Source organism: Canis lupus, chromosome 16, assembly GCF_048164855.1.
Source record: "Canis lupus baileyi chromosome 16, mCanLup2.hap1, whole genome shotgun sequence".
NCBI lineage: Eukaryota > Metazoa > Chordata > Mammalia > Carnivora > Canidae > Canis > Canis lupus.
The window spans coordinates 36,709,333-36,725,222 of record NC_132853.1 but is presented as its reverse complement, the minus strand read 5'-3'; the positions used below and the strand labels follow the sequence as shown (position 1 = coordinate 36,725,222).

General features: G+C 42.3%; 1 protein-coding gene and 1 long non-coding RNA gene across 3 annotated transcripts in view; one reads left to right on the top strand and one right to left on the bottom strand.

Annotated features, from left to right (window-relative positions):
- Positions 1-15,890, bottom strand: part of SKAP1 (src kinase associated phosphoprotein 1) — a 286,859-nt gene that overhangs the window by 956 nt on the left and 270,013 nt on the right. The window contains exons 12-13 of one of the 2 annotated variants that reach the window (XR_012008932.1): positions 1,766-1,874; positions 476-530 (exon numbers count right to left, since the gene is read on the bottom strand). Coding sequence is in view for 1 of the 2 variants with exons in the window: in XM_072780245.1 (XP_072636346.1) it covers positions 1,773-1,874 (102 nt within the window). In the remaining variant the exon portion in view is untranslated. The remainder of the gene's footprint in view (positions 1-475; positions 531-1,765; positions 1,875-15,890) is intronic. The other variant, XM_072780245.1, reaches the window with a different exon arrangement.
- LOC140606606 (uncharacterized) lies at positions 9,896-12,175 on the top strand. Its single transcript, XR_012008937.1, has 3 exons — positions 9,896-10,311; positions 11,067-11,249; positions 11,885-12,175. It is a non-coding gene; the product is annotated as an uncharacterized lncRNA (long non-coding RNA).

Below are 15,890 nucleotides of genomic sequence, written 5' to 3'. Positions count from 1 at the left end.
GCCTGCTTCTCTCTCTGCCTATGTTTCTGCCTCTCTCTGTGTGTCTCTCATGAATAAATAAATAAAAACTTTAAAAGAAAAATATTTTATTTTTGGGTAGTCTCTACACCCAACATGGGGCTCAAAATTCACAACTCTGAAATCAAGAGTCATACACTCCACCAACTGACCAGCCGGGTGCCCTGTGTGTATATCCTTTTGCATGTGTGTAAGTGTAGCTATAGGATTAATTCCTAGATGTAGAATGGTTGGATCAAAGAGAATGAGGAAATAAACAACTGTGTCATTAAATAAATGACAAAGTGAAGTAGAGTGAATATGTTTAGATTTGACAGAAAAATTCCAACCCTTTTGCCTTTATGGCCAGGAAAAGGAGTCCTCATCAGGAAAGTCATAAAGTCAAACCTTGAGCAACAGGCCTCAGCTGGCACTTTATGGTTGTACAAGGATATCGCAGAGTAAGATCTTTACTTACATATCTTCCTAAATGAATCCACTCAGGGCTGCTGCACACTATAGTGGGCCCTGGTCTGGAAGATTCCAAGGTGAGTTTGTATCATGGTCATGCAAGTCATTCTTCACCCCCAGCAATAAAGGCTGTTCCCATTTTAGGTCAGAAGAAGGAGCTAGAGACATCATGCTATCCTTAGGTGCCCTCCATCACCATCCTAATTTTAAGCAAAAACCACTATGCACCAAAGCAACTCCTATTGCAACCCCACCCAAAGCAAGTACTCACTCCACTGTTTTAAATATGATGTGGTTCTTGCTCATAAAACACAAGCCATACTCTTTATTTTTTATTTTTATTTTTTTTGCCATACTCTTTATTACCTAAAAGTTAATTTGATTATGTTCCATAGGAATCCTCATACTGGATTCCTAGTTTTGGCCAATCAAATGGTAATACATGGGCACTTGGGAGAAATAGTGCTCTTTATTTGAGAGCTGGGGATAAAGAAATCGAGACCCATCCTTGTAGCAGAAATTCCTAGTTGTTCCTGAATATCCATTCTTCCCTTATTTATTTAGATTATTTATTCATTTTCATTAGAGACATAGGTAGAAGGAGAAGCAGCTCCCTGTGTGGAGCCTGATGCGGGATTCCATCCTGAGGCCCCGAGATCATGACCTGAGCTGAAGGCAGACGCTCAACTGCTGAGCAACCCAGGTGTCCCTTCTGTTTTTATTTATTAATGAATCCTTTCCCCGCTCCACTTTTAATCTGGACACAGGTTCTACCTAGAATAAGTCTATCTGTCTGTCCAAGTTCTGGCAAATGGAATGTAAGCAGTGATGAGTGCAACATCTCTGAAATGTCCTTAAAACAAGTGGGTATGCCCTTTTTCATTTTATCTTTCCTACTGGGTAGGGTACAGACATGAGAGCTGGAGCTGGAGCATTCATCTTGGGCCATAATGTAAGCTTTGGAATGTTGGCCACACGCAGTGGAGCAAAAAGAGAAGATATCCGAAAACTGAATACCTTGGGTTATTTACCTCCAGATTTTTTTCAGAAGAGAAAAAGAAATTTCTATGTTAATTAAATTATTGCTATTTTGAGTTTTCTTTCACATGCAGTTGAACCTAATCCTTACTCACATAGTTCCCCAATTTAGGAAAAACAATTCCAGCCTCATCGTCTTTCAATGTAAATCACGAGCATCACTTTTGGAAGTGAAGAAAAGCCACTTCACTGGCAACTCTTATCCTTCACAGAGAAATGAAGGCATGACCAACAGATTTATTGGCAATAGTTTTGATACCTGGGCTTCATATTTCTTCCATTTCAAAGGCAGTGGTGAGATACTCCTTTGGAACAATCCCAATGAGGCTGTTCAGTTCTCCTACCCACCAGCCATACATGTTATACTCCTGAAATATGAAAAGATGATGGTTTAATTGGAATCCAATCATGTTTCCATTCATCTCTTACAGTGATTGCATGGGAGATTCTGTTGGGTGGTTTCTTTGTCAACACTATCATTATGACTTGTTAACACCTTGACGGGATTATTACATTAAAAAAAATCTTCTAGAGGAGGAAAGCGAACTCTACTTTCATTTTGCCGTCTTCCTGTCTCCATTTTAAATCTAGTACATTTGGTGCTATTGCTGAACCTAAAGAGCATGTCTTTTATCAAGCAGAGTAGAATGGCTTCCTCTGAGAAAGTTGGGCACATCCTAAATACTAGAGCACTAAAGATATTCAGGGAGTCAGGTCATAGTTCAAATCAATAATATTTACCAAGCATCTTCTATGTACAAAGTGCTGTTTGAGTTCCCATGAGATATATAATGATGAATCAGAGCATTGCTTGCTCCCTAGGAGCTTATAGCAGAGAGTAATGGGCTTTGGAGTCAGACAGCCTGGGATCCAATCCCCACTTGGTCATTTACTAGCTGTGTGACCTCACACTCTCCTAGCTTTGACTTCCTCTTCTGGAAGAGTATGGATGTCATCTCTCCCTTATGTAGTGGGAATATAAATGTCTGATGCGTAGTAGGTAGGCTAAACATTAGATTCTTCCCCCAGAAAAGGTGAGAGGTTGATAGGTACACAGTAGTGACAGGTGGACATAAGAGCCTCAGAAAGGAACAAATAAGAGAGGGAATGAGAAGGTGTAAAGAAGGGGTGGTCACAGGATTGGGAGTGGGGCACCTTGAATACAGAAATGGTTTTCAAAAGCACAGCAGCTGTTAAACATTATGGGACTGCTTCTGAAAGCACCAGAAAATATTTTCTTTCTTTTGAAGGAAGTAAAATTTAGGAATAAATAGGGGATATCATCTTGTTCATCTTGAACAATCCAGTTCAACTGGATTTGGGGTACGATGAAGCTAACTATCTTTTTACACACTTGGTTGTTGAATTCTACTAGGAAAAAAAAAGAGAAAGAAAAAAAGTTGGTGGCATAATAAAATTCCAAGTCACCTGGTTTCTTCTGGATAGCGTATCTCCCCACCTCCAGCTCTGCTGTCCCCCCAGCCTAGCTGATGACCCCTTTTCCATCTTCAAAATGAAAAGACTTCAGATGTGTCAACCTTTAGCCACCAAAATAGGAACTTACCTGTATGGACAACCACCCTTGCTTCCCATTAAAGTGGAGGAGGTGTCCCTCCTCTGGTTAAAACTCTCATCAAGCGTACATAAGAGCATCATGTGCGCTCTTATGTCCTGCTTGTCATTACTGATGTACTTGTCAACCTCCCACTTCTTCTGGGGGAAGAATCTAATGTTTAGAGCATCTACTATGCATCAGACATTTATATCCCCACAACATAGGGAAGAGATGATATTATCTCCACTCTTCCAGAAGAGGAACTCAAAGCTGGGAGAGCATAAGGTCACATGGCTACAGTTGAAGACTATCCCTAGTGACATGCCCTTGTAACCCTTCCACTTTCTTTATTTCTTACGGGTGAGGTTCTATGGAGTCTGACTTCTGCCTCTAATGTAAATGGCTCTTTCCTTCAGCATGAAATGTGTTCAAGTTTCTTTTGTCTTTGGAAACAATGATTAAATGGTCCCCACTGCCTGCCTACTTCCCATTTCTACTGATCTATGCTAATTCATGGTCAAACTTACTGAAAGAGTTTACTTCACTTTCCACCCCAACTTCTTGCTTTCTAGTCCATCTTCAAGCCATTCTACTCAGGCTTCTGCTTCTATCACTCTACCTACATTTTTTCTCCACAGTCTCCTGTAACCTCCTATTGCTCAGGTTCTTTTTTTTTTAATCCTTTTTTTAAAGATTATTTATTTATTAATTCATGAGAGAGAGAGAGAGAGAGAGAAAGAGACAGAGAGAGAGAGGCAGAGAGAGAAACAGGCTCCATGCCGGGAGCCTGACGTGGGACTCGATCTCGGGACTCCAGGATCGCGCCCTGGGCCAAAGGCAGGTGTGAAACCACTAAGCCACCCAGGGATCCCCTATTGCTCAAGTTCTATGATACTTCTCAGTCCTTAACTTGCTTGACCTCTCAGCCATGCTGGCACTATGGACCCTCAATGAGGCATTTTCTTTTCTTAGTTTTTATGATAAATATACTCTCAGACTTCCTTCTTACCTCTTTGGTTGCTTCTTCTCATTCTCCTTTGCAAGCTTATCTTTCTCTATCCTTCCTTTGGATGTGGTTGTTTCCATCATTCTGTCCTGGCCCTCTTCTGACTTGATGCACTTTCCTTGAGCAATCTCATATACCTCTGCTTTAGCCACTGTGTCAAGGCCTCACAACCATGGCTCCAGCCCAGATTTAAGTACTGGATCATAATACCCAAGTCATGTCCATCAAGCTGCTCAAACTCAACATATCCTAAATTTAACCCATCAGCCTGCCTCTATTTCCATTCCTACTCCCAGCCAGCTTTGCCCCCTGTGTTCTCCATCTTGGTGGATGGTAGCACCATGCACTCAGTTAATCAAGCCAGGAACTCAAGACTCATTTCCAGGTGCACCTTTTCTTCCAGTCAGTCCTTGAGTTCTGCTGATTCTGTTTTCAGAGTATTACTGGAATCTATCCACTTCTCTCCATTCCCATTGCCAGTATCCTAGTCATGGCACTGCCATTTCTCATGAGGACTACAGAAACAGCCTCCAAACGGGTATCTGTATCTCCATTCTTGTTCGCTTCCAGTCTAGCCTACCTTCATTCTGCAGCCAGAATAATTCTAATGCACATTGATAAAATCACTGCTCTGCTTGAAACCTTTAAGTGGGTTCCCATTGCTTCTTGTCAATGTCTTCCTAAGGTGGACAAGGCTGTGCACAACCTGGTCCTGTTCACTGCTCAAAATTGTTATCTACCCCGTAAATTGAGTAGACCCTTAGTAAAACAGAATTTGTCTCGGCAACTCCCACAGGCCACGGGCCCTCTTACCTTACAGCTGTTCCTCTGCTTGTTTAGCTTCTACTTCCTTTCTCCCTTTCATGGGGCTCACTCCTAAGCAGCTTCAGATCTCAATTCCTGTGTTTCTCTAGACTCTCTGGAAGCCTCTCTTTGCCACTCTCTGTGTGGGGGCCCCAGCTATGTACTGTGTACTATGCCCTGGGCTTCCCTGGAAATGAGTTCATCAAGCTGCCTTGTAGCTAGCTGCCTGCCTTTGTCTCACTGCCAATCACTAGGTGGAAAGTTCTGTGAGAGCTGGAACTTTGTTGGTTTTGTGTGCTGTTCTACTCCCAGCACTCAGCATGGTATCCGGCACAGAGAGGGGCCAAAAAATACTTGTTAAATGAAGTTATGAAGAAATGAAGGGAGCAGTGGGATTTATTCTTTCAGTTGAGCAGATTTAGTTACAACCAACTCCAGGAGAGTCCCCTGGTGATTGAACTGGCTGTGGCAGGAAGAGCGCAACTGCCTCTGGAGACAGTTTCCCCAAATGGTTCCCTAAATACCATGGAGAGGGGCTCACATGCCATAACAAGTGAGACTGGGTTGATCCTAAAAAGAACAAAGAATTTACCTTCGAAGAGCCCGTCTAAAATAAATGAATGTGTCTATCGCCCAGCCCACTGTCTCCACACACCTTCTCGTTCCCTTCCTCCCCCAGGCCAACCTCTCCCTACACACTATCTTGTGGGAAATTACCCAGAGCTCCTCAGCCTCTGTCCGCCACGATGTTTGAAGCTCGTCTCCATACAAGTTATGTTATTGTCCATTTTCCAACACTGAAGTTAAGGCAGTTTCTGCCCTAGTTTCCTTGTGGTGTTACTTTTTGCTTAGCATGTTGCTGGCACGCCATTTCCACAAAGCCTTGCTGTGAGGGGGAGACACTCTGTCCTCCTCTTGCACTGTTACTCACACAAACCCTAGCTTTAGTTCTTCTGCTACCTCACAGGCAGAGAGTGGCACAGTGCTGTCTGATAGCCTCCTGACCAAAGTCAACTTGCTGAAACAGGTCTGAAGTGTGGTCTTCCACCTGCCATATGGCGTCATCTTTATCACCTGAGGAGCTCAGGCCGGGCATTCCCTCCCTAGGGACTGTTCAAGACTCCTGACTTGGACTCATGCTTCTTAGCATCGGCCTTTAGCCGTAAGGCCGGGAGCAGGGGCCAAGCCTTGGGAAGGTGCTCTCTGCCAACCCGCAGCAGAATGAGGCTCAGCAGGACACCTGCAAAGACCAGGCTCCCAGTCCGCGTGCTCTTGCTCGAGGGGAACACTGACCCTGCCTACCGCAGATGTAGAAGCCCCACCACAGCGCCGAGAACCGAAATGAGTGAAATCAACTCTCTGCCCTTCAAAACAAAAGAGCGGGCAGGGTGTAAGGAGGATGGCACAGTCTCAGAGCCCGTAAGTACCCTGCTGTGGGAGCCTAGGAGCTTAATCAAAGCACCTACAGGTCTTGGGATCTGACTGGCTTTTCCAGATTTCATCCCTTGGCTGGAAACCCAAAAAGGGCTGCAGGGCTAAGATGTTTAAAGCATGAATGGAAAATTTCTAGCCTCCTCTTCCACTACCACCTCCCATGCATTGCTCCAACCCAGTCTGAACACCACGAGGTATTTTAAAATAATTTCTACTTTGATGAATTGCTGGGGAGTCCACAATTGCTCATAATCAAAGGGAGAAAAATGCAAATGAGATCCGGCCGAGAACTATCACCACCAAACGTTTATTTCACTGCACAGTGCCAAAAAGAATTAAAACAACATTAAACTCACAGCAATCATGTTTAAGCCCTCGTTTCCAAGTGCCAAATTGCACCACTCTGGATCATACAGATGTTCGTTAATTATGCTAATTTTTATTAAACTATTAAAATGGAGAGAGTACTGGCTCAGCCAGGCAGACCCCAGCTCTGAATGAACTCTGCTCTTGTCTAGAGGTGCTAATTTACTGCATTTTTATTAAGTTGCTGATTCTTGGGTTTTAGTTTTGGGATGGCAGAGAGAACTGAATTCCTGGGATCAACATTTTCAATAAAGTTTGACTTTTCCTGCCCAGATGTTTGGAAAGACCAGAAAAATGCTGAGACACTCCGGGAGACCCGAAATCCTCAATGCGGAAGTGGTTCTCCCTCCAAGGTGGGGATACACGCCTACCACGGGAAGGGATCAGAACTGCACAGGTGCCCCACTCTTCATACATACTGTGTCTGGTAGAGCTAAGAGGTTAATTACACAGCATTGTTAACTGAAGATGTTTGAGGTAAGAATTTAAAAAGCTGTTTTTAAAAAAGCAAACAAACCCTTTACATCAGCACTTGCCCTACTGTCACAAAGTCTTTTTAGAAGCTCTTCACTCAAAAGTAGTGCAACGTGGGGCTTGTTCTCATCATAAATATTTCTAGGCTTGATTAGATATCCGTTTCCCTCAACAAACCTTGTTCCACCTCCTTGAACTCCCCAAATGAAGGAATCTTATAAGTAAAGGTTGGCTACTTGGACTCCCTTATCTGGTTGGAGAAGCTATTGGCCTAGATGAGCAGAACATTGAGTGAACTTGAAATAGACACAGCACTCACCATCAGCAACAATCAAAAGTGTTTATGGGGGATTGCACACTGCCATAAAAGGATTTATGCTGCTAATCTCCATCAACAAGGAAAAAAAAAACAACTCAACCCTACCAAACCTGCCATAAAAAGAACAGCAAATTCTATAAACAAAAAGCAGTATGGCCACCAAGCACGGGCATGTCGCACAGCTTGACTCTGCCTCCAGTGGTTTCCTATCGCTGTTTATGGTTTCAAGACTATCACGGACCTCCTCGGTGCTCCTCCTGTCACAGGGCCCTGAGTCCCTGTGTGGTGCTGCAAATACCCTGTCAGTAGGTGTCACGGGATATCAGGGGGAAAACCAGCAGGCGCCTATCATAAGCCTTAAAAGAGATTAAATACCCCTACTCCATGATTGCTACATTTTAATTTCTCTCTTCCCTGCTGGTTCCTATTTGTATAAACTCTTCCATGGCTCCCCTGGAGTAGCACAGACATGACCTGGAATGACCATCCTGTCTTGGGATGAGAATTCAATTTCTAGGCTCAGTGAATCCTAGGCTGTTCCAACAAAAAGAAAGCATCATCCTCTAAGGGCACAGATTCGTAATCTGGAGTCTGTGAACCCTTGGCCGGTCCATGGATGGACACGAAGGGATCTTTGAACTCCTTGAAACTGGTGTGAAATTTTGTGTGCACCTATCCATGTGTCTTGTCCTTGGGATGAAGTCCAAAAGTTTCATCAGATTCTCAAAGGGTTCATGAACCCTCTACAGTTTATGAACCAGCACCCTAGGGGGAAAATATAATGATTTTTACGGCCTGGCTCTGCACTTTTGCCCCATGTGGCCAAAAGTGTGGCCGCCCTTCCCCCAGCTTTAAAAAATACAGTGAAAGGAAATCAAGAATCCTTGTTTCTGCCATGCTAAGGTTCTCAGGTGTCAGCCCTCCAGCCACACAGTCTGTTCCTTCTTCTAAGGCTGAAAGCTGACCAAGCTTGCTCATTCCTGCTAAGGCACCATTGCTCTCTCTCTCTCTCTTCTTTTTTTTTTTTATTGAAGTATAGTTGGTATACAATGTTATATTACTTTCAGGTATACCACTACCCTAGCACCCTCTCTTTAGCTGTGACTTAAAAGTTGAGGTATCTTCTTAATAGCTCCCATTCAGATCCATGTGATGGCTTTTGGAGCAAGCCACTTGACATCGTCTGCCCTGAGAATGTTCCTAATAGAAATCTTCTCTTTTCACATTGAATTGGGCTTTGATAAGCCTCCGTAGAACAAGATTCCCGGAAAATGTCTCATACTTTTGTTCTTTTAACCATCAAAGTTCACTATATCAGTGCTTGTAAATAAGAGAATTCTTCTTCAAGAGAACAATCAATCAGCCCCTGACATGAAAGATCAATAGAAGGTTGATATATGTATGGGAAAGGTCAATCAATCACAGAATTATTGGTTTATGATTGCTTAGTTCTCTTATCAGTGCTTGTGCATCCGACATTATCATTAGCAAAGATGGGAAATTCGAATTCCTAAGCAGAGTAGACTGTAATATTCCAGGGTCAGCCAAAAATATTGTATTTTTACTCTGGATTCGCCCACAGTTTCTCTACTTCTAAAATCCAGCTTTGGAAATTTAATGCTTTCTGAGCATATCATAAATTATTAAATAAATTGAGGGCTCTAACTCAGCACCCTTCCAACTGCTGAGAAAAGCAAGGCTGGAAACAGGGATTGTTCACTAAAGACAAGCAGGTGCCCGTTTTTCAGCATAAGTGGTTTTGTGGAGAGATTTTGCAGAAGGGAAAAGGAAGTGGTCAGTCGGGTGGATGGTGGATTAGTGGTGTTGGAAGCTGTCAGAAGACCAGAGCTCAGCGCTCAGCTGAAACCTTGGGTAGCTTGGCAGCCTCCTCGGGCTGTTTGACACCATGTTTTAGGTTCTTGGCAATCATTTTCTCGTTTTTCCATTATTCAGAGTTTTGGTCTATCAATCATAATAAAAATGAATCATTAAACTTGCCTCAACTAAACTAGTTTTATTTACTGTCACATTTCAGGGAACTTGCTAACCTGGAGGTTGGTTGGCCTGGGCTAGGGAGGAGGGAAAGGTATGTGAGGTTAAGAAAGGGGGTGCGGAAAGTCTGGGTGGTCAGTGACAGCAGCTGGGGGGCACATGGAGACGACTGTATAGCTAAGACTTGAATCTTTTGAAGAGAAATGAGTTGGCTAGAAGGGAGGTGGTTCTGAGCACTGGAAGGCAAGGGGAAATTCAGCCTCAAGCCCAAAGCTCATGTCTTGAACTGGGGTGTGGGTAGATAATGACTGAGTCACAATGTGCACAAACTGGACATTGTTGGTGATGAAAGTGTGTGTGCAAAACAGTGTGCGCGAGAGAAAAATCACACGCTGTGAAGGTAAGAAGGAGGGTGGAAAGATAATTGAGAAAGAAACACACAACTTGAACTTTGCCTAAAAAAAAGAGAGAAAGGAGAAAGGGAAGGTAAACACTCTGCAGATGGGAGAAAACAAGGTGCCAAGCGCAGAATTCAGGAACAATAGAGACAGCACCATTTCGGAGCTGATAGAATTGTGATACCATGTGAGACCGGCGTATTAATATGTATTCCATAAACTGTGCGGCTCGCAGCTCTGCACCGCTCTGTTTTGCTCTGACCGCAGTACCAGCCTCAGGCACCACAACACAATTTGGAAACAATGTGACGGAAATGTTTAATCTGCTCGGCCCATCTGTGCTGCGTATTTCTCCAGATCTCCCTGAGAGAGGCGCCTTGAATCTCCACATTGCCTTTAATATTCTCCTAAATCACCTCCCCACTGCACTTCAAGGGCCATTGCTACAATATCACAGGTTCATCTAAAGTGCAATGGGGGGGGGGCCGGGGGGGAGAGGCACAGGCCAGGGTATTTTTTATTTTAAAATAATTTCCAGAGATTGTCTTTTCTGCTTCCTTAAAAAAAAAAAAAAAAAAAAAAAAAGAAAGAAAGAAAAACGTTATTCTACTATTGCCGTAAGGTTATTGAGGTTGTTTGGTACAAAACAGGGTAGGATAGAGTGGAATCATTCTCCAAAGAATTATTTTTATTAATCTTGATTCCCTCAATTGGACATGGGAGGGGGTGAGCAGATGCTTGTTTTCTCTTATCTCTTTTTCTTGCACTTTGCTAGGGTGATGTGCTCATTTGGGGCAGGTGCCTCTTCTGCTTTATGCTCTCCTCATTGAGTATTGGCTTAATCCTGCCCTGCTCCAGACAAAGCCATCTTGTTCAGGACAGGTGTACATTTAGTCCCCGGTCAACCAAATGCCCTCACCAGAAAGGGACACCGTATATATTATCAATTTCAGCTTCAAATCTTAGGTTTTTCTCTCTTTAAGGTATAGATGTTGAACGTCAGATTTCCGCCTCTTCCCCGCACTGGATTTTGCCAGATTCAGTGATTTGGGGCTAGAATGTAGGAAGCTGGGGTGGGTTTCAGAGAAAGAAGGGATGACAAGTCGCCAACGTTCCAAACCTTAGACAAATGAAAGAGAGTTGCACATCACCAAGAAAATTAGGATTCCTTTTGCTTTGTGAATTAAAGAAATGAATAATTTAATCTTCAAGATTGTTCCGGCGAGGGAAAGGCAACGTCCCAGTTGCGGAGCCCTACAGCCTGTCGGTGTGTTACATCATCTGCACACATAGGCGTTTCCATGACAACCGCTTATAGCTTCATTTCCTGGATCCCTCTAGGGGGTGTCACAGCCAGATCCACCTGCTTTTCACCCTACCCTCGGTGGGGTCATGGTAAGGTCGCCAGAATAAATGAACGCGGGTACTAATGATCTGTTTACTGCTGTTTATGCTCTGTGTGTGTCAGGGGCACGCACATTTAGAGAGCTCATTATGGTTGCAATTAGAATGCACCATCGCTAGATATTTAACTCCTTTTTCTTTTAAATTAGCATTTTAATAACATTCTTTGAGCAGAGAAACAAAATGACCATTTTTCACGGACAAACTTCTAGCTGTAGGTGCAACTTTAATGGCAAAGTTGCGAAGGGGAAAGAAGGGAGGGGGAAAAAAAGGCCATTTTTACTACTTTCACCCTCCTCCTTACCAAAAGGATATTTTTATTTGCTTTCTAACACACTCAATTTCCTAAATTTGTTTTGAATCCAATTATTTTGGGTGGTTTAAAGTACCGCACTCTTGTTGGACGGAAATTAGCAGCGATTGAAATTAACTTTCTATGTGACCTGTGAAAGGGGCTAAAATAATTACAAGTGTGTATAAGAAACCCTCTCTCCAAAAGACCCTTGCTGCAGGATCAGGCTGTGATCCGCTGATACCATTATTGGAATATCTTTATACAGTAACCGCAAGGGCTATTTTCTTTAAAAAGGTGATTGTAATGATTGTTTCTGTTGTAAAATTCTTAGGATGGTCTTATAGAGGATAAATGATGGGAAAAATCTGTCATTATTGGGAGGAAGAATGAAAATAACAGCACGGCATCATTTGCCATTTGAAAATGGCCAGATCTTGGAGCACCAACAAGCAAGAGAGATAGAACAAGAAAGATGTGATGTAGAGACCCACCCAGTCAGAATGTCCACAAGGCACTGCTCTTTTAGGAATCGGCCAACACCTTTGCTAGGTGTTTATAGATGCTCTGTTTGTGGAAAGTACAGTGAAAAATAACAATTTGAATGTTTCGATTATCTTTCCCAGTCCGTTCCATTTTCATTATTTATTTCCTATAAATCGGGACCTTGCTGAACATAATTCTACAGACAAGGAGGTGGATGGGACAGCCTGTGTGAAGGAGGAGATAGATGGTGGGTACGTGTAAGACAGATGCTATGCGTTTATGAAAAGGAGCAGTATGTCTGCGTGTGAACATCCACAGAGTAGAGCAAGCAAGCGTGTAAACTATAATGGGTATTTATAGGTGAAAAAAAAAAAAGGTGCAAGGAAGATTGTATGGGAACAAGCACATCGAGCCTGAAAAGGGTCTGCTTTTTCTCCTACCCTCTTGGAATCCATGTCCAAGGTCTGCTAAGACGTCCCATGCTTGCTGCAGCTCCTGTGAAAAGTCAAGCCTTTCCATGACAACAGACGGGGGGATTTCACAGCCAGAGGACCCGGGAGGTCAATTGTTGAAAAGCAAGAGTTAGAAAGCGAGATGGAGATCTCTATCGACATCAAAACAATCCCACTAAAAACCCCCAGAATGAAAAAAGGAGGAACATATTTAAAGACACAGCAGGAAAAAAAAGAACCTTTATAAAAATGCAGGTTTAAAATGTTTATGCTGTTGTATCAGCCTAGTTGCACCTTAGAATCTGCCATTTCATAAATAAAATACGGATGGCATCGACTATAATTTGGTGATAGCTACCCCAGGACATATCTAGATGCACTTGTGTTATTTTAATTAAATACTGCATTATGGTTTGTGACAACTACATAGCTACAGCGTAAATGAATTCGGAATTAAAGTGTTACTTAGGCATCCAGTAATTTTTGTTTCATTCCTCAGTTTTACAAAGCAAATAGCTATAAAATCAAGATGTTTGTTCATTTACAGATGGAGCAGGATTGTTGTTGCTGTTTTTTTCTCCCTAATCCTCACGCACAAAAAGAAGACAGAGCTCAGAGTCTGGCTCCCAACACTCTTAGCTTATGAGCCACATCACAAAGAAAAACACATCCTCTTGACTATAATGTGAAATGCTGAATATTAATTGCTGGTATTATGCTTATCTTTCTAGCCGGGTTCTGTCTTTTAACAATTATTCTGATGGGCTGCAGTCTTGCACCGCCAAGAGATTTTTCTCCTTTGTTTAACAGCTAAAAACCTATTTGATTTGATTTTATTAAAAAACAATCTTAAAGTTCACAATGCTCCTTGGAAGTTTTAGTATCTGGAACTCTTCCCAAATGCAGAATATTAGTGGGAACAGAGAAACTGCCGAAGCTCTTTGCTAAAAAAATGATGCATATTTCTGCATCTAAAAGAAAAAATATTTTTCATTCTGGCAATATTAATATTTCCTTAATGAAACTAGAGAGGGTATTACAGTTTGATATAATCAATTGGTTAGTTTAAATGTCACTTCACCAGCAAATCATGAGAAAGGTTCAGAATATTCTCATCTAACAGGCACAGATTTTCGCTCAAAATTAATATGGTAGGGTAAAAGGATTTTTGTTCAGATTTGAGGATCTAATTGTATCTTTAATGTGTCATATGTCAAGATGAAAGTTTTTAAATAGAAAGTTTCCTGAAACCATTGTCTATTATTTCTGGTTTGAGAATCAATATAATCTTTTTATTAGCCCTTAAATACCATACGTCTGGCAATGTCTGCTAATTCCAGCTTTTCTGTGTTCTAACCAATTACCCCAAGCCTCCCCCCACCCCACCCTGCCAACTAATCCTATAAACTGCATGGAAGTTACTCCCCTGTATGTTTGCAATGAGGTTATAATTTGCTTTTAATATTTTGCTAGTTTGGTTGGAGAGCTGGGCCCATACACTATCAAGAAATGCTGGCAGACAGAGGTTTGGGGAGGCTGAGCTCCTTTTGAGAAAATAATTACACAGAAACAAAGCTTTTGTGACTCCTTTTAAATAGAGCATCTCACCGAAATGTCATCCAGCCTCTTTGGCAGATTAGTGAGGAGTTTATTACTAAATCTCTGTCTAATAAACGTGCAGTTGACTCTGGAGGAGCTGCTTGTTATAATACTGGCAGTGGGAAATGGAGGGAATGTCACAGTTAAAGACACAAATTTTCCCCATAATATATTCGAATGGAAACCTCTGAATCCAATACTACATGGGCATATCTAATAAATTCACAATATTTCAGTCTCAACAGCCTTCACCGGTTAGTTTTAAAGATTTATGTGGTAAAAAATTACTCAGTGATGAATATGGTTTATTCTGTGCAGTATTGGAGGTATAAGGAATTAAACTACCGTCTTTAACAGTGAATTTATTATTACCTCTGTCAAAAGATGAAGCCTTTAACAGCATTTGTTATAAATTCACCGCAAAATAAATGGCTGGAATTTTTTTTACACTGGAGTTTGTAAAGCATCGGGCGATTCTGAGCATTAACCTAACCCTGCCATGGCTTACATGGTTCTAGGTAAACAATTCTGTCCAGGCCTCATAGTTAATTATCTGATCTGGGACTTGCCACCTGACTGAAAGGTGTGTGTGTGTGTGTGTGTGTGTGTGCAAAAAGTGAAGGCTCCTAACCAGGACAATAGTTTAAGAGTAAGTGGAGTAAAGTGGAGAATGCCAGTTTTTTTCTCTTTTTAAAAGTGGCTTTTATAATAAATGGCAGGAGTTTGGAGGATAGGGTTGATAGGCAATTGGGGCTCTTGTTAGCAGGTTTATATGCATGCATATGCACACACACACGCACACACACACACAAGCATCCTCTCCCTTTTGTCCTCTCTTGGAATGGGTGTCCCCTCATTTATAAAAATTACCTGGAAGGAATGAGGCTGCCAGGGTTTGTTCTAGACGATTGGTTCCTGTCTGGGGGAAAGGAATGGCCTCTACTGAATTTGACCGGTGTATGACCGTTGCCTTCCAGCTGACCCCAAATCCCATTCCCATCCTCCTAACTCTATAGACTCCCATTGGGGTTATTAATGAGAGAAAACACCATCATCATCATCATCTTCGTCATCACAGCACAGTGTTGACCTGCTTGTTAACATGAAATGGGGTGGTGGGGACAGGTTCTGCTTCTCTTTCATATCACCATAAATAAGAAAAGATATTTTCCAATGGTATCCTCTCACTCGCCCCCTTTGGTTAGGTCAGAGGTGAATAATTGCTCTTTGACAGGCATTGATCAGTTTCATCACACTGTTTGGGCAGCCTGCGCCCCAGGCCTATATTCTCCCCACTTACTCCCCTGAATTACCTCCCAAATAACCCTGCCCATCCCCCCATGCAGCCAAGCTGAGGGTAATGGTGCCTGAGGAAGTCCTAAATGGACACTAGATGTCACCAAACACCTCCTTTCCCTCAGAGCCCTGAAATTAAAAAACCAAAAACCAAAAAACAAAAAACAAAACAAAACAAAAAATTCCAAACCCAACCCAATCTTTCATTTAAAGCAATTGAAGGAATTAACTTATCTGTTTTTATGAGGCTTGTTGTCACATTCAACTAAACACACTTAGAAGAGAAAGTACTGCTGCATTTGGATGATTTTTACAAATCTCTTTTGGAGGGAATGAGGTCAAGGGAGGGGAAAGGTCTACATTCTTTAAGTAGGCCTTGGAGGGAGTAGGTGGAGAACATGGTGTTGTGTTAACACACTCCAGGTGTGCTGGCAACAGGCCTGCTACCTTTAGATAACAAGGAATTGGGTTTGGAGCTAGGGTCCAGCCTAATTTTAAGTGGTTTCA